The sequence below is a fragment of the Protomyctophum bolini genome (genome assembly GCF_963924005.1).
Source record: "Protomyctophum bolini genome assembly, chromosome: 16".
Classification (NCBI taxonomy): domain Eukaryota; kingdom Metazoa; phylum Chordata; class Actinopteri; order Myctophiformes; family Myctophidae; genus Protomyctophum; species Protomyctophum bolini.
This window is the reverse complement of record NC_137877.1, coordinates 30,869,925-30,894,794: the sequence shown is the minus strand read 5'-3', so window position 1 is coordinate 30,894,794 and position 24,870 is coordinate 30,869,925. Positions and strand designations below refer to the sequence as shown.

At 42.1% G+C, this 24,870-nt stretch overlaps 1 protein-coding gene across 1 annotated transcript; it reads right to left on the bottom strand.

The window, feature by feature from the left end:
* Positions 1 to 1,737: 1,737 nt before the first annotated feature.
* On the bottom strand, positions 1,738 to 22,287 carry hat1 (histone acetyltransferase 1). The gene is made up of 11 exons (XM_080784962.1): positions 22,201 to 22,287; positions 21,500 to 21,577; positions 20,064 to 20,139; positions 17,555 to 17,675; positions 9,451 to 9,627; positions 9,155 to 9,276; positions 8,481 to 8,585; positions 8,029 to 8,135; positions 6,784 to 6,935; positions 4,976 to 5,092; positions 1,738 to 2,772 (listed from the first exon to the last, which is right to left on the bottom strand). Exons 1-11 carry the CDS (start codon positions 22,205 to 22,207, stop codon positions 2,602 to 2,604), a joined length of 1,233 nt encoding a protein of 410 aa, XP_080641088.1. The 5' UTR covers positions 22,208 to 22,287; the 3' UTR covers positions 1,738 to 2,601.
* Positions 22,288 to 24,870: the final 2,583 nt, after the last annotated feature.

Sequence of the window (24,870 nt, the reverse complement as noted above, 5' to 3'; positions counted from 1 at the left end):
ACAGAACTGTGTGGTCTGGAAGAACGTTCAGGGTTACATTAGTTACATTAGGCCTGTATGTTGTCTCTGCCATTTCCACACCCGTGACCCAACACTCCCTCCCGATTAAGTCCCTTCAATTTGTAAAAACTGGATAGATCTACGTGTATTATCATGGCATTTTGCCACATAAAGCCTGACGATATAGCTACTAACAACCATGCACTGGCTTGACTGGACTTGATATTATTGGCTGGGATTGCATGAGACTTCCATCCAGTCCAAAGCAGCTTACTGCTTCCATGTTAGACAGTTGAGCCTCCACAGTGCTATGCAAAGTGAGTGCACCCACTCACACCATGTGTATAAAATACAGACAACTAAAGTGAGATGAATCCCCTTGTGGCCACGAGTGGATTCAATCATTGTGAATCAGAGCTGGTGAAGGGTTCTGAGGTTGTGTCTTGTTTCAAGTGGAAAGAAAAAAATTGAAAATTAACCTAGCAGCCTTCATCTAGTGACAATGTGCTAAAGTATTCAATGATGGCTATTCATCACACTGATCTGCACAAGTGGGGCAACACAGTGGCACAAAGGTTTTAAATTGAAAACCATAATGCTCATTAGCACTGACTCAGCATCAATGGCAATCACACGTTGCATTAATGACTGGAGGGTGCCTGAACAAAATTACACCCCTAAAATGGTTAAAATAAAACTACTAGAAAATGCATGAATGAGGCCAACTGCATACTGCTAGAAATTAAATTAATCTAAACTGATACATAGTGGGCAGGGTTTGAGCATTCAGAGGAAAACGTTAGTTTGATTCTACAAAATTAAGACAATGCTCTTTGAAAGGAAAAATGAAACAATTGACAAAATTAAGTAACTAACCCTTTAAGCATTTCTTTTACAAAACCAGTCTGCCGAAAAACATTTTCCAAAATTGCAGAAAGCAGCCAGCAGCGCTGGTTTGCAGTGTTGCCGGGTATGCTTATTATAATTAGTTTTCCTGTAACATAGCTTAATATTCACAGTTGCCCATTGCTTTATAGTTTGGGCTTATTTCTGAAGGGTAGTTGCTTATTTGGGCTTGCTTACATGATTCTTTTTTAAAATAGTAATAGGGCTCAAGTGGTGAAACTGGTTGCTTCTTTTGGATTAGTTTTCATATACCTGGTCGCTTGTTTTCACTCAGTGTCTGGCAACACGGAGATTCTCACCAAAACAAACGAAGATAGCATTATTTTTGCTAGTCTTGCTTTGGAGTTGATCGATTGGTAATGGTATCATATTTAATTGAGAGTTGATATTGAGAATATGGTATCTAGTTCACACTACACCAGTAGTCAGCCCTGAAACATGACGAGCAGACTAGAAATCCACTCTACAGTGGAGTAATTTACTCCCCTCATCACTACAACATGGATAGGGTCGCTCCCGACATCGGCAACCGACCGGACATGTTCGATTCTTCATCAACGGGTTCCGACGCGTAGATAAAGACTGCAAGCGACGGGAGCTTCTCGTCGGGAGTCTCCTGCCGACAAGCTCGCAACGCTTTCAAACTGGCCGACAGCCGACCATCGGTGCGATGTGGAGGTACGGTAGCTTTAGAATACTAGAAAATACCTACTGTGCTCAGAATTGTATGGTATAAATAGAAGGAAATAATCGTTTATACATCATGTAATATTACATTCGCCCCAAACAATTATTATTCAATGATGTGAATAGAAAGAAACACAATTTGAGCAATATACAAAACGATTTATTTATTCAGTATGAAGTGCTTCAAAACCAGCATTCTAACTTCCAAGAAAGTATTTGACAAAAGACATCTGAGAATAGGAAATCAAGCCATTCTATTAACCCATTTAGGACAGACAAGATTCTAAAAACTGTCTTGTAAATCGTGACAGTTTTCTGAAAAACCTGTTTCTATCAGTGGTTTTAAAACTATTTCATGTCAAGGACCCCAGAAGCAAAAATTTGAGTTAAAAAAAGTTCGCTCTGAGAGAATATATATATATATATTCAAAGATTTGAGCCGCATTTTCACGATTTAAAAAAATAGCAGCTCTACAAGCTATGAGCTTGTAGATCTGCTATTTTTCAATAGCTAAAGTAGAACAATGCTTAACACCAAAAGGGGTTCCCGTCCTGAATGGCTTAATGGAGAGGATTGGTGTCCTTACTGGATGGATGGAGCGAGCTCCTATCAGCTGTGAATGGTTCATGAATCACTGAAATGTCACGGCGTGATTACACACACAGGATAAAGAGCAGGGTCTTACCCATCAGGCTGCTCGGCCTTTACTGTTCATCTACTGTATAAACATGAGTGGGGGATGGGGGTTTCACTTGTACAAATGGGTTGGGCCAGGCTCGCACACAAAGAGACAGTCTACGATAGTTCTCCTCCTCTCCAACCCAGTACCAGTAAACCCTACTCAACTATTATAAATCCGTAACGCTCCCCCGCAATTCAAAATCATTACGGCTGAAACCAAAGTCTGTGGCTATGGAGGGCTTTGTACAGGAAGAGTGTGGGAACACCCCACGTTTTTTTGTCGGAGGGTGGTCTCCGGGCTCACCGGGTCTCCGTGGATGCCCCGATCAGACCTGCGACGCAACTCTCTCGATTATTCTCCTGTACTCTCCCAAGACGTCCTGGTAGCTCTTCTCCAGTTCCTCATGTTGCAGTTGAGTGTCCATCTGACCAATGTGGGACACCAGCTCCTCTGGCCGCAGGCATTTCATCATCTTGGTCAGTTCCCTCTGGTTCTTCTACACGTGAGAAGTAAACACACGGTGTCAGAGGAATACTGGACAACTCACCCCGGTGCTTGCCCGTTTTTCCTCCCGGATAACTTGGTTATATGCTATTGGCTGTTTGTATTCTTTTTGGAAAAATATAAAAAGATACTCCTATGGAAAGACTATTATTTTACTTATGACCCTATAAACCATTTACTTCACTTAGCTTTTCATAAATTATATTTGTACTTATTAGGCTGTCTGCTGTCGTGAACGTTTATAGTTAGGGAAATTCAAAGTCCAGCCGTCTGCTGTCCAGCCTCTCCCACCCCTCACTGGGGAAAATTCCGGGAGGAAAGCAGAAAGGGTTGAGTTGTCCTGTTACCGTGTCAGTGCACAGACATCCTCAAACCGCTTCTTCAAAGATTTGTAGAAATCTGTGAACGCTAATACATTGCCTTCAATGTCTTGTCTTTAAGTTCAGAAATCTCAATGATAAATAATATTATAAATGCTTCTCATGCTACAGACCACATACAGTTAGTAAGACAAAAAAAATTGTATTGGAAAGAAAGGGGAAAGACAGACAAAGTATTATGTAGCGAATCTGTACAAGTGCTGAAAGGCATTGGACGTAGACCAGAAATGTGGAGCCTGCTGCAGGATGCTTCATTCAAAACCTGCACACACTCGCATGCATGCACATAAGTAACATTACGCACACGTCCACCATTTGTTCACTGGGGAATTGCGGGTAAGAGAATCCAGGCTTGAGCAGAGATGAATCCCCCCCCTCCACAGACAGACACACACACACACACACACACACGCACACACTGAGAAGGGGCCTCTACCTAACTACGAACCAAAAGAAAAAAGAAAAACAGCATGCATCTGGCCACCAGATCTCTGCTAGCCACTCTCCCAAAGAATTCCTACTTCCCTTTTCACCGCATTGGGCTATCCCCCCCGCACCCAAGTCAGCTACTGGCCGTTTTAAGAAATGCGGTTGTACTGCTGACAGCAATCCTGTAATGGTCGGTATGCAGAGTTTCACAGAGACACTAAAATATAAAATGTCACCAACAGGTTGTGGGGGACGATACAGGTACACATACAGACTGATTCAGTGATACCATACATCCAGGTCTATTCCTTTACAGGCTGATTCAGTATCATTATGTATAAGTCTATCCCTTCAGAGTCAGACTATGATTTGTCCCCGAGTAATATTACAGTATGTTGAGCAAAAACTTGACAATGTAAAATAACTTTTGCATATTTTTAAACGTCAATTCTTACCAAAACACAATCGCACAACCTTTCAATTGAAAGTGAAAATGTGGGAGAAAACTACAAAAATGTCAACAATATGACTTGGTTTGAGTGAGAATGACTGCTGTCCTGGTGAAGTTTGAACAGCACAGTTCTAGTCACAATATTCTGAGGCCACTGCTTGACAGTGGCATGAACAAATGCCTAAAGAAATACACACAAATACACACTGCCTAAAGAAATACACTTTCTACTCAGGCACCCACCTGAATAGAAAAAACCACGGTAGGGACAAAACCACGGTGTGCACTATTTTACTCTAGATACTGTACAACAATGACACATTGGTATTATACATTTTCACAGGAAGGGGACAGATCAATCTTTCAGTCTTTCTCCTAGCTCTACCAGGAAACACAAAAAGATAAAGTGTATAGTATGGACCTTCTTGACTGCTACAATAAATAGCTGTAAAGGCAGTTGCCACACTGAGCGTATTTCTGAAGCAGCAGTTTTGTGGCCAGTCTGATTTGTGAGTGTGGAGGATCTTGAGGAATAGTAGCTTAGTGGGTAGAGGCCATCTGGTAATCAGAAGGTCACTGGTTTGTCCCTGGTCCACACAGTATGCGTGTCCCTGAGCAAGACACTTAACACGAGGCCCGCCACAAACGAGGAACACGAGGGTGTAAATTAGTACCCTAGGCGGCCAAAAACGAGACTCTCTTGAACCATGTTTTACATTCTTTAATCCGGATCGTAGCTAATGTTGCTATCGCGTAAACATAGAGTGAGACACCGGCCATTTTGAAGATGCGCGCGCATCCACTTGCATTGTAAGCCCTGCCGTCAAAGGCCTGTGTCTCAGAAACTACATTGAGTTTTGTTGTGCACTTTTTTCCCTGTGTACATTGAAATACATCATATTTTAGTACCCGATACAATAATAATTATATGGTACCTTGTATGGTCCAAAAAGTCTCCTTTTGACCTCAAGTCGGTATTCTCTTGCCTTTTCTTCATCACTCATGTCTGTCCCTCTCAGGCGTAGGATCTCGTACACTCGCCTTGCATGTTTCTGTTAAGAGGGAAGAAGGAGGGGTCTTTCTCTTTTGGAAAGCTACACAGTTTGTCTCAAGAGGCATAGAAAACGCATCGCAGCAGGATGGCACCAGGTCTACTTGAGCCATTCATGCCTGCTGATATCTTGGGGTCTTTTCCATGAAAGGGTCATGGTGGTAAGAAAAGTCACCATATACACATATACCTTTATGCAGCAGGCCTCAGGCTGTGATAATCAGCTACACCAAGAAGGTGTGCACAGTGCACACACAATTCCTATTTTTTTGAATAATGGGACCGGGGTTGTCCAACGAGGGGGGGTGGGTGGGGTGTTCTAGATGAATATGTTTTTTAAATCTATAATGTTCTCTCCCCTGCCCCCCACACATGTAAAGCATCTTTGAGTACTCTATATAAATCCCAGATATTATTATTATTCATTAATATGCATTATGTAATCAGTGTCCTTTGAGAGATTGTATAGGCTCGAATTGATAACGTTATTTCTTTAAACATTTTATCTGCTATTACAGTAATAGATAAAATGTAAACAAAAAATGACGTTATTTCCACCACCTTGGAGCCACTCTGATGCTCCTTCAGTGCTGCTAGAAGCACTAATATGCTAACCGCGGGGCATCAAAGATTTTTAATTGATTGAGGTTCAAATATCGCCTAATTGCCAATCCTGGCACGGATGGAGAAAAGATTCAGAGAAAAAGGCAGCTAAAATCATGGTAATAGCAGGAGTGAATGGAGGGGGAATTTTTGGATCGCCCCCCTTCACGGAATTAACTTGTCTCCTACGAAAACACCACCTGCCTACGGTTAGTATAATTGAGGGTAGTCTAGGTAGGTAGGTAAAAAAATAATCACAAAGAGTCGTGAAAGTCGTCAACGGTACAGAATGACCAAATGACGTCATCGGCAGATTTGGATTCGAACCTATACAATCTCACGGGCGTCTCACTTCCAGGAGAAATAAATGAAAGTTGGTCAAAGCAAGAGAAGTGGTCACGTGCCTGGGCACGTGACCAGTCAATAACACTTGACACTTTCATGGGAGCCAAACTTCCCGGAAATTTGGCAGAATGCCTTTCTGAATGTACCAAGTATCGCGAGACTTCCCATCGTTTCCTGTCTGGCAGCCAAATCTCGCGATACTTCGATCCTCAGATAAAATTATATAATGTGCACTCTGTGCACATGGAAAAGTAAGTGATTAGAAAACAACCTGTGGTAGGTCTTTTATATTCCTGAACCGATTATATGACAAAGGTCTCAATTGTTCATAAATAATGTTTGTTACGAGCTGGTCCAGCCGGCTCCATTCACTGCCATGTATTCATTGCACTTCGGGTGTGAGTTTGGCTCCCATGAAAGTTTCCATGAAAGTGTCATGGCCCGGCCCAGCCCAGTCACGTGACCACTTCTCTTCCTTCTCAAAGCTTCCTTGTCTCCACGCGCACGCGCGACAGGAAGACAGTGAGTCAATTTCATTATCATGGTAGTAGAAAGATCAGGTGGTGGTTATGAACTGTATAACTGTATTACATTTGGCACATTCCCCTTCTTGATGTAACTAAGGTTGGAGTTAATGATATCTTATCCGTCACTGCTGTCGTGTTTAGCATGGCAGCATGGTTTTGCTTGCAGATGACATCAGTCATTGTTATTGGAATGCATGGATGTATGTATTGAACACACCTTGTTTATCTTGAGCTTCTCCTGAGCCTCTGTGACCATGCCATCAGAGAAGCCATGGTGCAGCTTGTCTTTAGAGAAGACGGGCAGGTCTTGACACAGCTTGACCAGAACGAAGTCTCTCAGCTTCACATAGCTCTCGGAGGGGTCCTCGGCTAGAAGTTAGACAACACAGTACAACCATCACATGCTGGCTTTGATGATTAACTTATGAGCCTGTTCAGGGTTTTAAGTGATCCATATTGTTCTGTAACTTCACATGGAATAATTCAATATATGGTTCACTTTTTTCCTTTTTTTTAAGATTTATTTTTGGGCTTTTATGGTATCATTGATAGGACAGTAGACTGACAGGAAATGGAGAGAGATGGGGAGTGACACGCAGCAAAGGTCGTCAGGATCCGAACCCACGACACGCTGGCGCTGCATCCTAGGGTACCTGGACCACCACACCAGTGGCCCGCGCCTGCTTTCACTTTCTGCTGTGGCAATGTAATTGCGAGTGTGTTTGTGTGCGTGCGTGCATGCATGGTTCCAGTCTGTGGAGGAGATCTTGAATAAACAAGAAGGTGGCCGCACACACCAATAGCTAGAGTGCCAATATTTATTAGGACAGCAGGTAAGACAGGAATATCCAACGTTTCGGCGGTTAAGCCTTCATCTGGTTCCAGTCTGTGCACATGCACATATCTTGGCCGCACGGGTTTCTGTTAAAATGTTAGTAATATGGATACAGTATTTCCAATCTCCACTTCCGAGTACTCATTGCCAAGCAACAAGAAGAAAATATTAATCCCAGGCCAAATATGGGTACTACCATGCTAGCGGGAACTCTCATTCCATTCAGTGGCCAAATTCAAAGTGGAGTAATTTCACAGAAAGGGTTCCTGTCTGAAAAGAAAAGCTGAGATGCTTCTTTAGTATTCTGCCTCTGTCCCTGTGCAAAGCAATTATTTCTATGTAGCTGGTTTCAATAGAGCCTCAGTAAGTATATATTACCAAGCCTGCCTCTTGAAATGAAATCTACATAGGAGGCACAGGCCTCATCCTATTCCAACAGAACAATGTCAATGTAATGCACAAGAATATAGGTCATTCAAAATGACCTGTGATTATCATGACAATTCTTTCTGGGTCATGTAGGTATAGTCAGTATATTTAATATATAATATATATACAATATATAATAATATATATACTTACAATACATACAATATAAGAAAAAAACATTTAGATGCGCACACACACCTGTAATGTCTTGTACTTTGGGCAAAGTGCAATAATATCTGTGCACGGCTTCCAGAAGCTGAGCTCCATGTCCTTCTCCTTGGAATGGTGGCAGGACCAACATTTGGCTAGTTAGTAGAGGGAACATACACAAATGTAATTGCATGCATGGGACTAATATGATAAAGATTTTGTAGAGAAGAATTCAACATAGTAATGGAATTACTTTCTGTAACACCAGCCTATGTAATAATGGAAGTTGTGTCCATCAATGTATCAAAAAAAAATGCTTATCTATAAAGCTGTTTTAGAGATACTAATCACGTTAGTTTCATAATGAAACAAATGTGGTTGAATGGTTGGCTATGTAAGCCCGTAATTTGGGCTTTTTAGGAACAGGAGAAAGAAATGTATAATTTTCCACTCCTTTTTATACAAAAGAATGGGAAGGCACGTGCTACCCCAGCAATTACCTTACACGTGGTCGGGTTTTGTCTGGGTACACATAGTAATTATAAACTGTCATGTAGCCAACAGTTGCGTAGAGAGTCTCCCCATCTTTATTGTACTTCTCAAATCTGCAGATAAAACACAAAGGCAAGCAGGTCAATTACAGGCACACTCCCATGCAGCGTCCATTTTATGTTCTCCATTCTCTTTACCCCAATGTCAGCATGCTGAAGCAGCCAGGCTCCGATTCGATTGGTACACCTGCTACAACCTGAATACATTATGCACTTAATTGGAGTACTGCAACTTAGAGAAGGAGAAGGGGTTGGAGGAGGGATTGAGCTCCTCCAAATCACTTCAGTCCATTTGCCCATTGTCAGTATTAATAAGTGCCAAAGTAAAGAAAACACTGGCAGAGGCTCTTTTTACTGTTTAGACATTGTTCTGCGTTTCAAAAGACAACAGTATTCAATTCAGCTCTTGCCCCTGAAAAAAATGAAAAGGCCTTCGGGCACAAAGGAACCTCTTGCCAGATCAACATTTCTCCAACGAGGAAATATAATCAAACTGGCTGAGTAATTGGTCACAAGCGCCTCAAAGGGGTGCTTTGTTTTTCAATGACATACAATAAAGGCTTTAGGTGGGATGGAGAGGGGGGCCGTTGGAGTGATGTTGGTAAAGGAAGATGGCCACTTACACAAGAAAGAAGTCCCAGTGATCGTCGTCCACGTCAATGAAGCTGGCTGTCTCGATGAACCACATGAGGAAGGTCTGCAGGCGCTCATGGTACTCTCGGAATCCTGGACAGGTCATATCCACCTTAGGCAAATATGCCACACAGTTTCTGATTAGGTTCCCCATAGAACGCAGTATGGCTGCATGATGATGAACTGCGCCATGGGCAAGTTCAAAACATGCTCCAGGAGAAAAGTCACAACAAATTGATATGCACAAGTAAGGCACATTCAGATCCGATTAGATATGGGTGCGTACCTTGTAAATCTGGTATGTGAGTTCTCCCGCTTCCTCGTTGTGGACTTTGTAAGAGTGAAGTTGGGTGCCGAAGGGCTTGAAGTTGGCCTCCTTCTCCAACAATGATATGAAGTCGTCCGTGTTACAGCTGAACCCAACAGGGATGATCTCCCTGATCTTCCCTTCGACATCATCAGGCTGGATAATAAAACAAATAGAAAATAAAAATAAAATTATGTAAAAAGGTATCAGATATATTTTTGACAGATGTTTCCCTAGTTAAACACTTCCACCTTGGTGTCCCGGTTTTTCAGAAATATTGTTGTTCAAAAAATACCTAATCTCCTGCACATCAGAATATTCACTGCTGTGTAAACAGTTTATCTGGCTACTGGCTACTAGTGCATAATGACTGCAGCACTTGGGAGAAATTGAGACACTTTCTGCTTCCACTCAATCACAAAATGTGCATCAAAAGTTATTTTTGTTCTTTAATTAACCAAAGCTGCAGTTCTGGCAGAATACAAAAAAAATGTAAATGGATGAGTACATATTTTGTGCCAGTGAAAGGAAAACCATTAGGCAATTAAAACTGTCAGCTGAGCGGAGACCAACGCACACCCTCCCCTCCCCCCGGTGAAAGAACATTTTATTCAATACATTTGCTACTTAGGTTAAACCATGAATATGTGATGAAGTTGCCACAATAACGCATTTCTGCTTCTCACTGAGCAATAAAATCTAATGAATTGATCTCAACTTAACAAACCTACCTCGGGCATCTATAATAGAGGTCTCTCGTCTAATCCTGCCAGTTGAACTGAATAAAATGAATTTGCCCTCACATTTTCAAAGAGCCTTGAAGACAAAGAGGCCATACCCTTGGACATTTTACTCACTAGATTGTGTGGTTAGTTCAGCTGTAATGTTTGCATTGTATCCATTTCCACAAGGATTGACATGAGAACACTTCGCTAAGCAGTCCTTTCACACCATTTACATGTGTGATGGGCATTAGTTCTGTACAGAAACTCATGCTGCTCAGCATTCAAAACTGGGAAATGAAGAAGGCCTGAGCAAAATGCACTACAAAAGGCTAATACAACACACTGCTAATTCCTCCCTTTCAGACATCAGCTAATCCAACTGCAAGTAATGCACCTGCAGCTGAATGCCTCTTAACCATTGTAATTGTTCATCCGCATTTCTAAGGAACAAGGAGCATGCTTAAAAGGCCATGGACAAACAAGTCACATTGTCCTGGCCACTCTCCTACAGACTAGACACTGAACTGCGCAACCTTTGAGAATGGATGACACAGTTTGGCATAAATATAACTAAACAATGCACCTTTTTAACACTTTGTTTCATCTCTGAGCATGGCCACACAAAGAGCACACAAAGTATCTAATTAGTTGCGTTTGAAATGTTTTAATCAATAAGAGAAAAAGACAATATCTGGGCAAGTAAGTAAATATAAGACCATGGCATGCACAAGAATTTCCCTACCAAATCAATACAAACACATTTTTATAATTTGCATTGTATTCTATTCATATGACTACCAACTTATAGATTTTAAATCAATTAAATAATGCTTACATTTTACTGACAATTATTAACTCAATATCAAGTCAGCTGCATCTACATCTAGCCTTTTGCAATTTACACACAAAGTGCCAGATCTGTGTGTAACTGCAACAGTAATTGGCCTAAATAACATTGGCTACAAGTAGTGCAGGATTATAGTGATTGGGGCTGGTTTTAGTGGTAAAAGGTGATCTGTGATGAGAGACTCGTATGAAAGTGGCAGCTGCATGAACTCTATCCCTCCCTCCCTCTCATACTCCTGCTCTACCCTCTCACCAGCTGCACCGCACCCAGACAGTCAGCATGCTCTCAGAGACAAACACTCTTCAGACGCAGCCTGAACTCTGCTGCTACTGCCTAACTCACTGGTCGTTACCTCTGCAGCAGCTGCAGTCAAATCCTTAACAAGGTGAATACCCCCAGGGGTCAAAAGAACAGTCAGTGGTGGCAGACCAGACAGTCATCCATTTCAGTTTGCTAGTAGCAAAAAAGCATGTTCCCAAAAAGTAAATGCCACTCTGTGAGGATGTACACAAGTTGCAAGCTATGTGCCATTGTAACTACTAGAATCCAATGAAATTATCAAAATAAACTGATCCCGTTTACCGATTCACATTTCACAACCACACACTTTTTAAAGTGAGTTCTTACTGACATTTTGGAGGCATCTTATTTTGTGTGCTTACAGCCAATACCTTCAGCAACCAGTTGAAGAACAGAGGGGTACTGACTTAATTCCCAATATCTGAACAAATGCCTGGATATTGATAGTATAGTAAGAGCCTTGAGGACATGTTTTGTCCCGTTACTAGATCGTCAATTTCCACAACTTTTGAAAATGACAATGTGTTATACCGGTAGTATAAATTAAATAGGGCTTAAGAAACCTGGAAAAGACGACGCTTAAAATCCAGTCCCAGACAGATATCTAGTCTGGGAAGCAGCGGGACAAAATTATTACTAATTAAATTATTAAATTAAAACATTAAATTATTACTCCATAATATTTTCGAGTCCTAGTCTTGTTAGGTTGTGTTTACATTTGCACTGTGGCAGCGCTTCAATACGTCATCAGTATCGCGTTGATCCCGCCTCTAGCGGCCGCATATCTCTCCGGTCAGAAATGGCTCTTATGAAATCTCCAGGAAATCTGTAGTCCATGCACTTTTTATTTCTCCCTGTGAAAATATGAAGGAATTCTTAACCTTGAATATTAGTTACTTTTAGATATCTGCTCCAGATAAAAACATTGACAATATTGGGCCTGCACGCACACGCTGATGAAATCTTAAGTAATAGGTCTTCTCTGACTTTTTGTTCTAAACAGTTTCCAGATAATGTATACTATGGACTCTTGGAAACCAAAACACATTTAATTTTTTCTTCATTTGTTCATCTTAAATGTCAAGTAGGGAAGCAATTCTCTTCCTGCTGACTCAATCACAGAAGCCTCAAAGATCAATCATGTCTCTTTGACCCCTACACAAAACCTTCTGAAAGTGAGAAGGATTAGTGTACTGACATGGGGGGCTGTGATTAGTCCAACAAAACAGGAGATCTCTTACCAGCATAATGTCACTAGGCAGAGACTGGTGCGGGCTCACCATCAGTTAACTAACATAAGGAACAAAGGAAATGGACCCCAGGCCAGGCAGTCTTTTGCTTCTATTCAAAGTTGGCTAAGTAATCAACACGTCAACTTTGTCTTTTCACCCCCCCCCCCCCATGTCTGCATGAGGGGGAAAGTGTGATCCAGTCACCCTCTTGTACAAAAACTAGACGCACTGTAATAAAATTAAGTTATTACTTAGGTCAAGTTATTTGAGTTTGACAATATAATTTCACAGCATTGTAACTGCCATAAAATAGAATGAAATGGTTGCCCTATTCCCCTGTAAATGATGCCAGAGGGACATCTTCCATGGGAGACTGCTCATGCTGTTGTCATGTCAATTTCATCTCCTTACCTACCTTACATTTTCTTCACTTTACCACCTGACAGCTCACCACTCAAAAAAATAAATAATGTATACATAATAGGACAGAGACCCCCTGTGTACGGTAGTTCCCGTTGCTGACAACCCTGCCCTTGATCTGGGGATGCCGTAGTTCAGTAGGTCTCAAACGTTTTGCCTCGAGACCAAAAAGAGAAATCTCCTCTGCACCAAAAAAAAAAAACTTTGGTTCACTACTTGTCCCACAGTTCTGATGGCACGCACTTGAGCCATATGTCAAAAGGTGTTTTAAAGCATTATGTTATACTTTAGCTATTGAAAAATTGTGAAAATGTGGCGCAAACCTTGGAATATTCTTTCAGAGTGACCGATTTTAACTCAAATCTTTGCTTCTGGGGTGCCCCTGAGATGGGGGTCGGCGGCCAATTACATATAATTTTTTTGGAGTCCTTGACATGAAATATTGAGTGATATAGGCCTAGAAACAGAGGTATTTCAGAATACTGTCAGGATTTAGAAGACTTCTTTTATTTCGATATCAGGCCTAAATGGGTTACATTTTGCGAAATCTCACATTCAAGTATTTTTTTCTCTTAGACCGTAAGCGCTATATTTACAAAGCTTGGAGGGGAGGTTCATAATAATTACTAAAATTAATTAACTTATAATTATATCGGTTGGCCTCATGGTGGCGCTATAACAGCTCATTTTATGTTTTGGCTTATAACACTTGAACCGTATGTCGTAATTTCCATCAGGATAGATTTTCCGCCATTTTGAATGTTCTTCAAAAAACACTTTTTGGTCCTCTTACAGAACACAAAAATCGGTACACATGATCTCTGGACCTATCCGATGAAAACACCACAGGCAGAATTTTGATAGTGTGTATCGTTCGGCCGTAATTGGCTTCCGAAGTTAGTGGGAGGGGACACATTTTTGGCACAAAATGCCTCAAATCATCCATTGGCCTATGAAGAAATGGCACCCTTTTCACATTGTTTATTTTTGTTGCCCTGTTATACAACCACCAAATGAAGGCAGGCTGCACTGACCTGCTCATCCAGAATTCTATTCTCAGAGATGCTATAACTGATCTGGCTCTGCATTCCCTCAACAAAATGAAGAAAACTGTTGCAAAAAAACTTGTTTATATACACTCCTAAACATTTTGCCAAACATCAAACACACTCCTATCCTCCTGGTGGAGACCTGTGCTCAGAAGGGCACTTTTTCTAGTTTTCATCTGCAATTCAGAGTACTATTCATTAACGTTTTGTTCATGTTTCTGAGAATCACTAATCACAAATTAACAGCAACTGTCAGGCTAGCCCTAGAACGGCTCTTGTTGTTACATACAGTATGCACAGTATTTCACATACAGAGCCATAGAACGGCCAGGTTAATTTCTTGTTCGGGTTCAAACTGTGCGCCATAAATGTGATAAATGCTCCGTTTGTACTCAGCCATTAAATAATTCCAAAGACGTGGTGTGAAAAATGGTCCTCTAGTTTTATATCCATGTGAAAGTTCTGGCACAAAACGCGTATTTAGTGAATTATCTCCACTTTTTCAAGAGATGCACACGGACGCCTTTCTCTCCGGGCGAGGGGGACACAGACACAAACACAGACGTCATCACCAATTGACCAGGGAAACACAAAAGTTTGCGGTCACACAATTGGCAGGTGCTTTGCGATAGGTGCTGGGTAATTAATCACACCACCTGCCAATTGTGTGACCGCAAACTTTTGTGTTTCCCTGGTCAATTGGTGATGACGTCTGTGTTTGTGTCTGTGTCCCCCTCGCCCGGAGAGAAAGGCGTCCGTGTGCATCTCTTGAAAAAGTGGAGATAATTCACTAAATACGCGTTTTGTGCCAGAACTTTCACATGGATATAAAACTAGAGGACCATATTTCACTCCACGTCTTTGGAATTATTTAATGGGTGAGTACAAACTGAGCATTTATCACATTTATGGCGCACATTTTCATATCTACAAGAAACGATGGAAGTTATGATACATGAAAATTTACGAAGTATAATTAAATGATCACAGGCATTCTAGGTCTACTGTCAGGCTGGCTCAGGTAGGACGTTTATGACATGGGTCAATCTCAGGCCTGTGTGTGTTGACCTCTAAAAAGGTGAATACTAATGTTCTAGTTCTGGTCCATAGCCTTAAGACTTCCGTCTTTAGGCTATGGGACTCAATTCATTGCCCTTGTATGAAATGCAGCACAGCCTGTCGACTTCAGCTAAAATAAAAAGAACGATTTTACTCCTCACCAATACAAAGACGGTTTTGTGATGAAAAAGCCCCCACCACACATAAAATGAACTTTTTGCCCAAAAAATATTTCTTTTCACTGGACGTTACTCCACTGCAGTTTTTCCTTCCGGTGAAAAACAAATCTTTTTCTGTGCAAAACATGCATTTTATACATGGTATAGCCTGGGCAGCATTTCTCTTCAGGTTTATGATCCGGTCGCGGGAGCGGATGATAGCTTACAGGACTGTAGTCATTGTTTTGTAGTCATCAGGCCGGAACTCTCAATCTGGAACTTCCTTTCCCTCAAACCGGAAGAATAATACGTTCCAAATAAAAGTAGTCTAGCGTTGCCAGACTGTTGCCTCTCGCAATTTGCTCTCAAATAAAATGCTTATTCTTCCGGTTTGACGGGAAAGGAAGTTCTGGTTTGAGGCTTCCAGCTACAAAACAATGACTACAACATGCCGTATGGTCATGGTATGGTAGAAGTCTAAATGGCATTCCCAACAACCAACTTCTATATGGTAATTTTATGAATTGGATTGGAGCACACTGTCCAGCAAAATAATTTACTCCATGATAAATGATAAAGTATACGGGGCATGACTCAATATGAAGGCTTAAATGAGGCTGAAATTAGGAAGAAAATGTGTAAAAAAACATCTATTCAAGAAATATATCATATGAAATGCAAGATGGAGCTTTTCTTATCTCCCAAAACAAGCTGCCAGTCTTGAGCTGGTGTAACAGAGTGGGCACAACTGAATGTCCTGTACCAATTGTGTCAACTTGAAACACTACAACATTTCTTGTTTGAATGCGATGGTAGTATCATAGTATGGTATAAGTATGGGCTAACATGGAAGGAATTGGTTTTAATATTGATATAAATAGTAAGTCATGCAGGTATTAGATATTCAGAGATACATTTGATGAAAAGCACCAGAGTAAGGCCAAGTGTGGACAAGGACGGATGCATGCACACTGCGTATATCTAGTGAGCTGAGCATAGACAATGGTAACACCCCGCCTGCCTCTGATTGGCCTACCAACACTGCCCGTCTTGGATAGTCTGATCTCTGCTGCGAGGTGGTGGAAAATAATACAAGTATACGTATCGGTGTGATACAAGAGAACTGCCTGTAACTTTATTTTTGTAGAAGAAGCAAACTAATATTGTTTATGCCGTTTGCTTTGATGGAATAATTGATTGAACATATACACTGTAATATGATTTGGGTGTGTTTGTGAATTTTATTTGTATGTGTAAACATGAAACATTATTGTACTGTAAAAAGGTCTCTTTTCCCTTTATCCTTCTTACACGATAATCAACACTAACACTTTATTTTTAGAAGTACACCCAAATCAAATCATTAGTTACAAGGCTGCATTCTTTGTTCTAATTTTTATCCCACGATTTTGCAACCCAGTTTTTTCACCCAGTGCCAATTATCTAATGTAATCCTGGGCGCTACACTTTCTCTGCCAACCTGGGGGGACAGCGGACTGACCTCATGCCTCCTTCTATGCATGCGGAGTCCAAGCTGCTTCCTTTCACCTGACAGGGGAGAGTTTCCCCAGCCGGACATAGCGCGTGGAAGGAACACGTTTTTCCGACCAGTTCATTTCCCCTCCATTAGGCTCCCCGGCTGGCCAGGGGGAGGTAGTTTTAGAGACCAGGATTACTGCATGTTTTTGTGAGGGTACCTACCCTAGGGGACACGGGGAGAACATGCAAACTCCACACAGAAAGGCCCTTTCGCCAACCCCACCTCGGGTAAGGGCACTGATGACGCGGAGGAGGGAACACGCCCCCAGCAGGAATCGAACCCAGGACCTTCTAGCTGTGTGGCGACAGCACTACCGACTGTGCCACCGTGTCCCTACAAGGCTGCATTCTGTCACGCGTGCCAAGCTGTCATTCTCTTGCATTATTTTCCCACCACGGAGTAACCTCGCATCTCGGAGGACAGTCGAGACGGGCAGTGTCGGTAGGCCAATCAGAGGCAGACGGGATGTTACCATGTCTATGCTCAGCCGCACACTAGATATACACATGCACACCGCACAGACTTAGTCTGGTGAGACATAGGCAGGACGCAAACCACAGTCCTAAGTGCCTGCAATCCCTCAAGAGCCTCCTGTTGGCTCTGGCATAAGAGAAAGGCTGGATGAAAGGGGCAGTGATTTGGTCAAGCACTGCTGCCCCGCCAACAAACTATTTTCTTTAAGACATCGTTTCCTGTGCTACAGATAGTACACACAAAAATAGACTAAGACTAAATTAAAAGTGAAAGTCTTACCTCCACACAGTCAAACGTCTCAGTGACCTTTGAAGAGTATTTCACTTTGAAGAGGGTATTCAGATTTCCTGCACTGTAGTATAACTGTATTTGGAGACCTTTGTACCCAAAAGCCACCTCACTGTGGAGAGAACAAATTACTTTGAGCACTGCAAATCGAAGAGTCATGATGCATGTCTGACATGGTGCTCTTCATCATTTACATACGTGTGTTTTCCAGAAATGAGGCTCATGATGAACACTGTCACAGTATCACACTATCTATCCATCTACAGTGTATGACATCACAATGAGTTGACATTTCTTTTCTTTACCAGGAATTACACTGTAGTCACATCCTGTAAGCGGTTTGACAAGTAAATCACCTGTGAAATATTATGTCCATTTATATAGCAAACTATAACCTAGATTGACTATGCAATTGAGCATGATCTGCCATTAGACTTACTGAAATGTCCTACTTACCAAGTTCACTGTGAGATGACTGAGATAAGTGTAAAAATAACTACACCTAGTTCTGGCAGATGCACTACTGCACTCTACCTCGAGCAAAAACTGTACTTTTTGAGGGATAGTCCCTCTTATGCACAGCTTTCTGGGTTTGTACTGTGAACACAAACATTGTGTTCACCGTTTAGCTGCTCACCCCATAGCGATGATTTGATTGGCTAAGCAAAGTACATTATTGAAGATAAAAGTGAGGGCAGAAAAGTGAAGATGCCAAAAGTGATTGGCTGGAATGGCATTTGTGATGATTTGATTGGCTGAGCACGGAATGTGATGTATAATGATAAGATCAACCCTCACTTCACACAAGTGTTATTTTTAAGTGTCTAATTTGGTTGCCACTCATAAGTATAATGCTTGCTCAAAACATCACATAAGGCAGACAGACAAGTACTATAGACGAATAATTGGGGGCATGACGGAACGTGTCCGCAGATATTGTGCGCTGTGATTGGCTGGAAGTTGCGTCATTCTGCGCTGTGATTGGCTGCGCATTGCGTAACGGGTGCTATGAAAACTTTAAAAACCTGTCAGTCATTCGGTCGGTTACGCCTCCTTATACTGTATGGTTGCCAGTCCATTACGCCTTGTGACGTCATGCCTACAATCCCAGTTATGCCCATATATGGAGATCCCTCAAGTTCAATATTAAGCCTATATATGGCCATATTGTGACAGTCATAACCAGTGTGGTTGCCGTGACGCGAGTCACACTTGCAAATTAACAAAGTTGGTAAAACACATGGATCTCCATATATGGAGCTGACTATCATCACCTGGATCTCCATATATGACGATCACATCACTAAACTCATCAAACCCTGGATAGCCATAAATGGTTTGAAATACTAGATCTGCATATATGGAGCCGGCCAACTTTACATCTGATCTCACTGACACCACATTAATAGTTTAACTTCCGCATCTTAACTGTGCCGTATTAAGAAGCTCTGTTGTTTTAGCGCGACCTTGCACCTTGCCCTTAGGGCGTCTTACTGGTATACAAGTGGGAGATAGAGGGGGGAGAGACAGAAGGGGGAGAGAAGGGAGGAGAGCGACGGCAGCCAAGAGAGAGAAGGGGGAGAGAGAGAAGGAGCTGAGATTGGACTACAGTTGAAGAGTTGGATTTTCGATATGGCGGTCTATTAAAATATGCAAAATAAAATACAATAAAATCGGCTAATAAAAAAGCCTAAAACGGACAAAACATTTACAGGTCGGATACCAAATTCATACAGTCAGGAGGGAGAATTGATACAGGATAAAGAATAAACAAGTGAAATGGCAGACAAATTTAGAACCGCACACAGCAATATATTGAAACTGAAAATGGGTTCTCTCTCCTGACTGGATGAAACCGGCAACCCACCTGAAAATGTATTAATTTAAAGCGCAAATAACATGCATTTTAAAACTGCTTTTAATATTTAATATCATATTGTCTATGTCCCTCAAAGTTATTTCTAATGGTTTGAGCCTCAATCACCACTCTGATATAACCAGTCCTCGTCATTTCTTTCTGGACTTTGAAAGCAGTTTTAGCTCCAGTACCACAATGTCCTGAGGTGGTGGGGGTGCTGCTATGCAGATTTAATATTTGAGTCATTATAATACTGATGCTAGATAAAACCAGGCTTGTTTCCATTCCATGCCAGCTTGGAAAATCATCAATGGTGGACATTGTAAACAAAGTGGAAATGCAAATTTGGAACTGAAGACTGAAGAAGGAGGAATTATACAAAGTAGGGTGACATTGATGACATCACGATGACAAAAACAGTCGAGCTGTTCCTGATAGCAATTTCCATTAAAGCACCTATATGATATGAAAGCCTGATTGTTCAAAATGGGTTATTTGTGGAGATAGAAAACACATAAGTCCCAAAATAAATTGAAAAAGTTGAATTTTATGTTATAGGTCCTTTAAAAAAAATGGTTCAGTAGAGCACTCGACACATAGACATTCCTTCATATTATAGCATATATTAGAGACTTGACTCACTCGTCTCCATAAAGCTGGTGACTGTACTCTGGGTGGAATGTCGTGCCTTCATCCTCCACATCCTCTGGAAAGCGAACTGAGGGGAAGAGAATTACAAATAAAATTCTACAACAAGCTGTAATCAATCGGGGGCGTATAGCACATAAGCGCATGCCTGACAGTGTCGTGAAAAATGAAAAAGCTGAAATAGCAGATGTACAAGCTTACGTGATACGTAAGATTGCAGATCTGCTATTTTTTATAGTATGAATGAATGAAGATGAATGAATGAGAGTCATTTGTGTATTTGTCATCTGTCCTGTGCATTCTTCATCACGAGACCAACAGACCATTTTTGTATTCATATATTCCAATGTTCAATGCCAAAAGCACTATTAAATCATTGATTAGAGATGCTCCGATAATCGGCCACCGATCGGAGATGGGCCATCTCGGCCGATATTCACTCTGATCGGTGAACGGCAATTTACCCTATATGTGATCGGCAAGTTACCCTATCTATAGAAACGGATCTTTTACACTATTTAAGTGGTATAAATGTCATTCAGATATTTAGTGTAATATCATTTTGCATTTTTGCGACAGGCCTAAACATTCTCCCTTGTGTGGGGAGGAACAGTTTAGACGTGGGATTATAATTATAATAATTTTGGAAATATTCAAATTTGCCTCTTACGCACAAGATCGGTATCGGCCATATCGGTATCGTGCGATCATGAGAAAAACTATCTGTGATCGGCCCCAAAAAACCTGATCGGAGCATCCCTATCATTAATCACAATTATTAGTGTGAGACCAAATCATGGATGCACCTGGGACGTATCCTCAGTGAAGTATCCCAAGGTCATCAGGGTTCAGGTCTCACAACATACCCCTCACTCAGGTGAGCCAGCCGGGGTGATCAAGTCCCGACTTACATCCCAGTAGCTACCCACGATCAGTCCCATTAGGGAAAGGCCAGGGCCACACAATCCGCCGCTCCATGAACTACTCTGCCGGGACTGGGAGGTCTGGCACGTGGAAGGACTACTAGGCTCTGTGAGTTGACTCCTGTCCGGACCCCATCTACGTCTCAACAGGTCCACTCCTGCTCTCACCAGGTGCAGCCAGGACCTCCCAGCACCAGACACTTCATTCAGGAGCGGCAGATTCTTGAGTGGTTCCGCAGGCTCCACCAGCAGTGCCAATTAATCATCAACTTAAATGTGTAATCATGACAGCCCTACATCTCTCACACACATTGATTGAATACATTATTAACAGTTTGCAAAAAAAAGCTGATTTAAATCCAAGAAAGCCTATTGGCTTGTTTCCATTGGGGTCCTTCTTACACACACACACACACACACACACACACACACCTGTTGGTATATAGTACAATTTAAGTAATACCATAACCATGATATTTTGTTCTTTATGGCTTCATTTTCTCATACCTAGCTTTAGACAGATAGCTTCATTGGTGTCACACTTGTACTCGGCAAGTTTCTTCTCCATCGCGTTCATCCCATTCCCTATGGACAAAACAAAATACAAACATGAGCCTGAATAGTCCTGACTTTTCCCCCTTTTGGGGGGGGGGCGGGGGGAGACACCGTATGACATTTCAGGGCTTCGTTTATAACTTATATTTGGATGGATAAATGTGGCCAATACATTTGTCAACCCCAAACAGTGTGACGATGCTGTTGCTCTTCGTAGAGAAGCTTAGAGAACAATTCTATATGGCGCCCCCATGGTTCTACACACACACACACACACACACACACACAACCATTAGCTAGCCGACTATCAACACATTCAAACATAAAAGACGTTTTAAGCACAGGTCAAATTAATATAAAGGTACCTGGGGTCTACGGCCAGCTAGCATACTATTGACATTAGCCGATTATTGGGCCCGTTGAGCTTTTGAGTGTCTTGCTTGCGACTGTAGTAACGACAGCAGCTACTTAGCCTAGCTTAGCTTGCCGATAGAAAATGATCCCAACCCAGTTGTTTTGTTTGACAGTAAGGCTAACTTCGCACTATCAACAAGCCCGACAGGTAAAAGCAGCATCTATGATACATTGCCATTTGCCAATGACCTAAACGACTGTAACAGCGTTGTTAAATGTACACGTTTACCCCGACTTACCCGCCATTTCGGCACACAGTCAGTAGTAGTATACTGTATATGTTGAAATGTGTTGTGGTTGTGGTGCTCGCTGCTGCTCACTTGTCCTAAAAGACCCGCGGAATCGCTAGGGCTTCCGTATGTGTTTCCGCCGCTTGTTGCTGTGTTGTGTGGCCGGCTGGCCGCATGTGTGACGTGACGTGACTGAGGGCTTTCTCCTGTCCAATATTCTGAACTTTGACAACTTCAGTTCAGAATTATATATATTTATATATATCGTAGATATACTATTACTAATATAGACTTTAACAATCACAGGGGATCTCAACACCAGGCAGGCACTGAACTGAAGATCATAACATACTGTATACTGTATACTGTATTTATTTTAAACACGCCAAAGGTTGCTAAGGGATTCAAACAGGATGATAGGTGGGCATCTGGGCATCATCTTTTTTGGGAAGACTGAAAACTGGGCGCTAGGAAGAGTGGGCAGCATAGAGCTATAAGGGCAGCAGTGGGGTGAGGAAGAGGGTAACAACTCACCCTTTTTCCACCTCCGTCAAGAGTGGGCACTACATATTTGTACGTCTCTAAATGTTATGATGAATTGAAAACAGTAGACCCTCTTGTAAACAAGTGTAATGTTTTATGGTGTCGTCCACTCACAGTTAACAGTTTTTGTATTGAGTTGTGCTTGAAATGTACTGTAATTAATAAATCAATCAATCAATGAAATTAGAGACAGCTGGGCTGGGCACCAGGAAGACAGGGCACAGAGGGCAGAGATAGCTCTGGTGCATATCTGGCCAAAACCTCTACAGGATTGTCACATATAAACGCACAATTTACCCAGGGTTGCCAACATTGGACTGTCAGAATTCAGGAGATTTATGGTAGCCACGCCCCCAGCACCCTCACACAACCCACACACAACCCACACCCAATGAGGTGGCTGGCATCTCCCTTAGAGATAGGGTGAGAAGTTCAGTCACACGAGAGAGACTCGTAGTAGAACCGCTGCTCCTTCGTCTGGAATGGAGCCAGCTTAGGTGGTTCGGGCATCTGGTTAGGATGCCTCTCGGGCGTCTCCCTAGGGAGGTCCTTGACGCACGTCCCACTGGGAGGAGACCCCGGGGCAGGCCAAGGCGCAGTTGGAGGAAACACATCGACTCACTGGCTTTGGAAAGTCTAGGAATCCCTCAGGAGGAAGTCACAAATGTTGCTCTGGAGAGAGAAGTCTGGAGCACTCTGGTGGAGGTGTTGCCCCCGTGACCCGACTACGGATAAGCGGTTGAAGATGGATGGATGGATGGATGTGCACACGCACTGGCCTCGCCTTGTGCTATGGGGGGGGGCCCTAAAAAATTACTGGCCCATGGGGGCCCATGTGGGGGTTAATCCGTCCCTGATCAATAATAGGATCTATATTACATTGCTGTACCCACGCTGTACATAATTTGGCGTTCATATATTTGAATGGGTAAGGACTAGTATAAAAAAAATACAGGCAAGACTTTGATTAGGCAAACCCCAGTATGAGGCCCCTGTGTCGGGAGTCTTACCATTTATTTACTTGACTATACAATTACAGCATTTGACAGATTTAGTTTATTCTTACTTTGCAGATTTTACTAAATTCTTTGGCTATTCTAAAAAAGCAGATCTAATGTGACGGGTTATGAGCTTTTTCTGAAAATGTGAGTACCGGTACTTTAATTTGGTAATAAATAAAACATTTGTACCTCCCACACCACATGACATACAGCCTTGGGGCAAGGATGAAGGCTTAGGGCCGATTCATACTCCTATTTTACCGCAGAAATTTTCAGTAGCACGACTTTCACCCCCCCCCACACACACACACACACACACACACACAATTCAGGTGCCCAGTCATCATGGTGCCCAGTCTCCCTGGTGCCCAGATTTCCCTAGTGCCCACTCTTCTCCACTCTTAAGTGCCCACTCTTCCAGGTGCCAACACTTCCCTAGTGCCCACTCTTTCAAGGGGCCCAGTTTTCTGTGTGTGCCAAGAATGTTTTGGTGCCCACCTTTCCTGTTACCTGCTATTGTTACCAGTGATTGATTGATTGATTGATTTATTGATAAAGATGATGGTCATGCCCTTGGTAACATATGGTTGACAAACTTGACACCTGTTGGTGCCATGATCAAAATGCTGTGTTAATTGTGTTGAGTGAGTTGAGTGAGTGTCATGCTCGAAAAAGTCAGTTGAATTACCTTAGGCCTATAGTGTTTTTCTGCATGTGCAATGTGATTAGTCAGCCTATACTACTTCATGACGTTTTTTTGTGTGTGAAAAAGTCAAATCATCATTGAGTGTTTGCTCTGCAGGCTAATGGTACATAATTACTATATGCCCCTCCGTCCCTTAATATGGATGGATATTTCACAATAACAAGTAGGTCTCTAGACCGTCTAGCAGGCAGCTAGACTCTAGCTGATATAATTATTTCATTTCATGCATAATGCATTTGCTATAGCTATGCAAATGTTTTGCTTACAATGTGGTTATGTGGCTTCAAGCAGTAGATTCCGGTTTGGTTATACTTGTACAACGCGTGAGTAAAAACTCTGTAGGCTACAGAGCAGACACAATAGCGATAGTCCACGATCACAGTAGCCTATACAAGTGAGTCGTGACTGTGACATCATCCTCATCATACT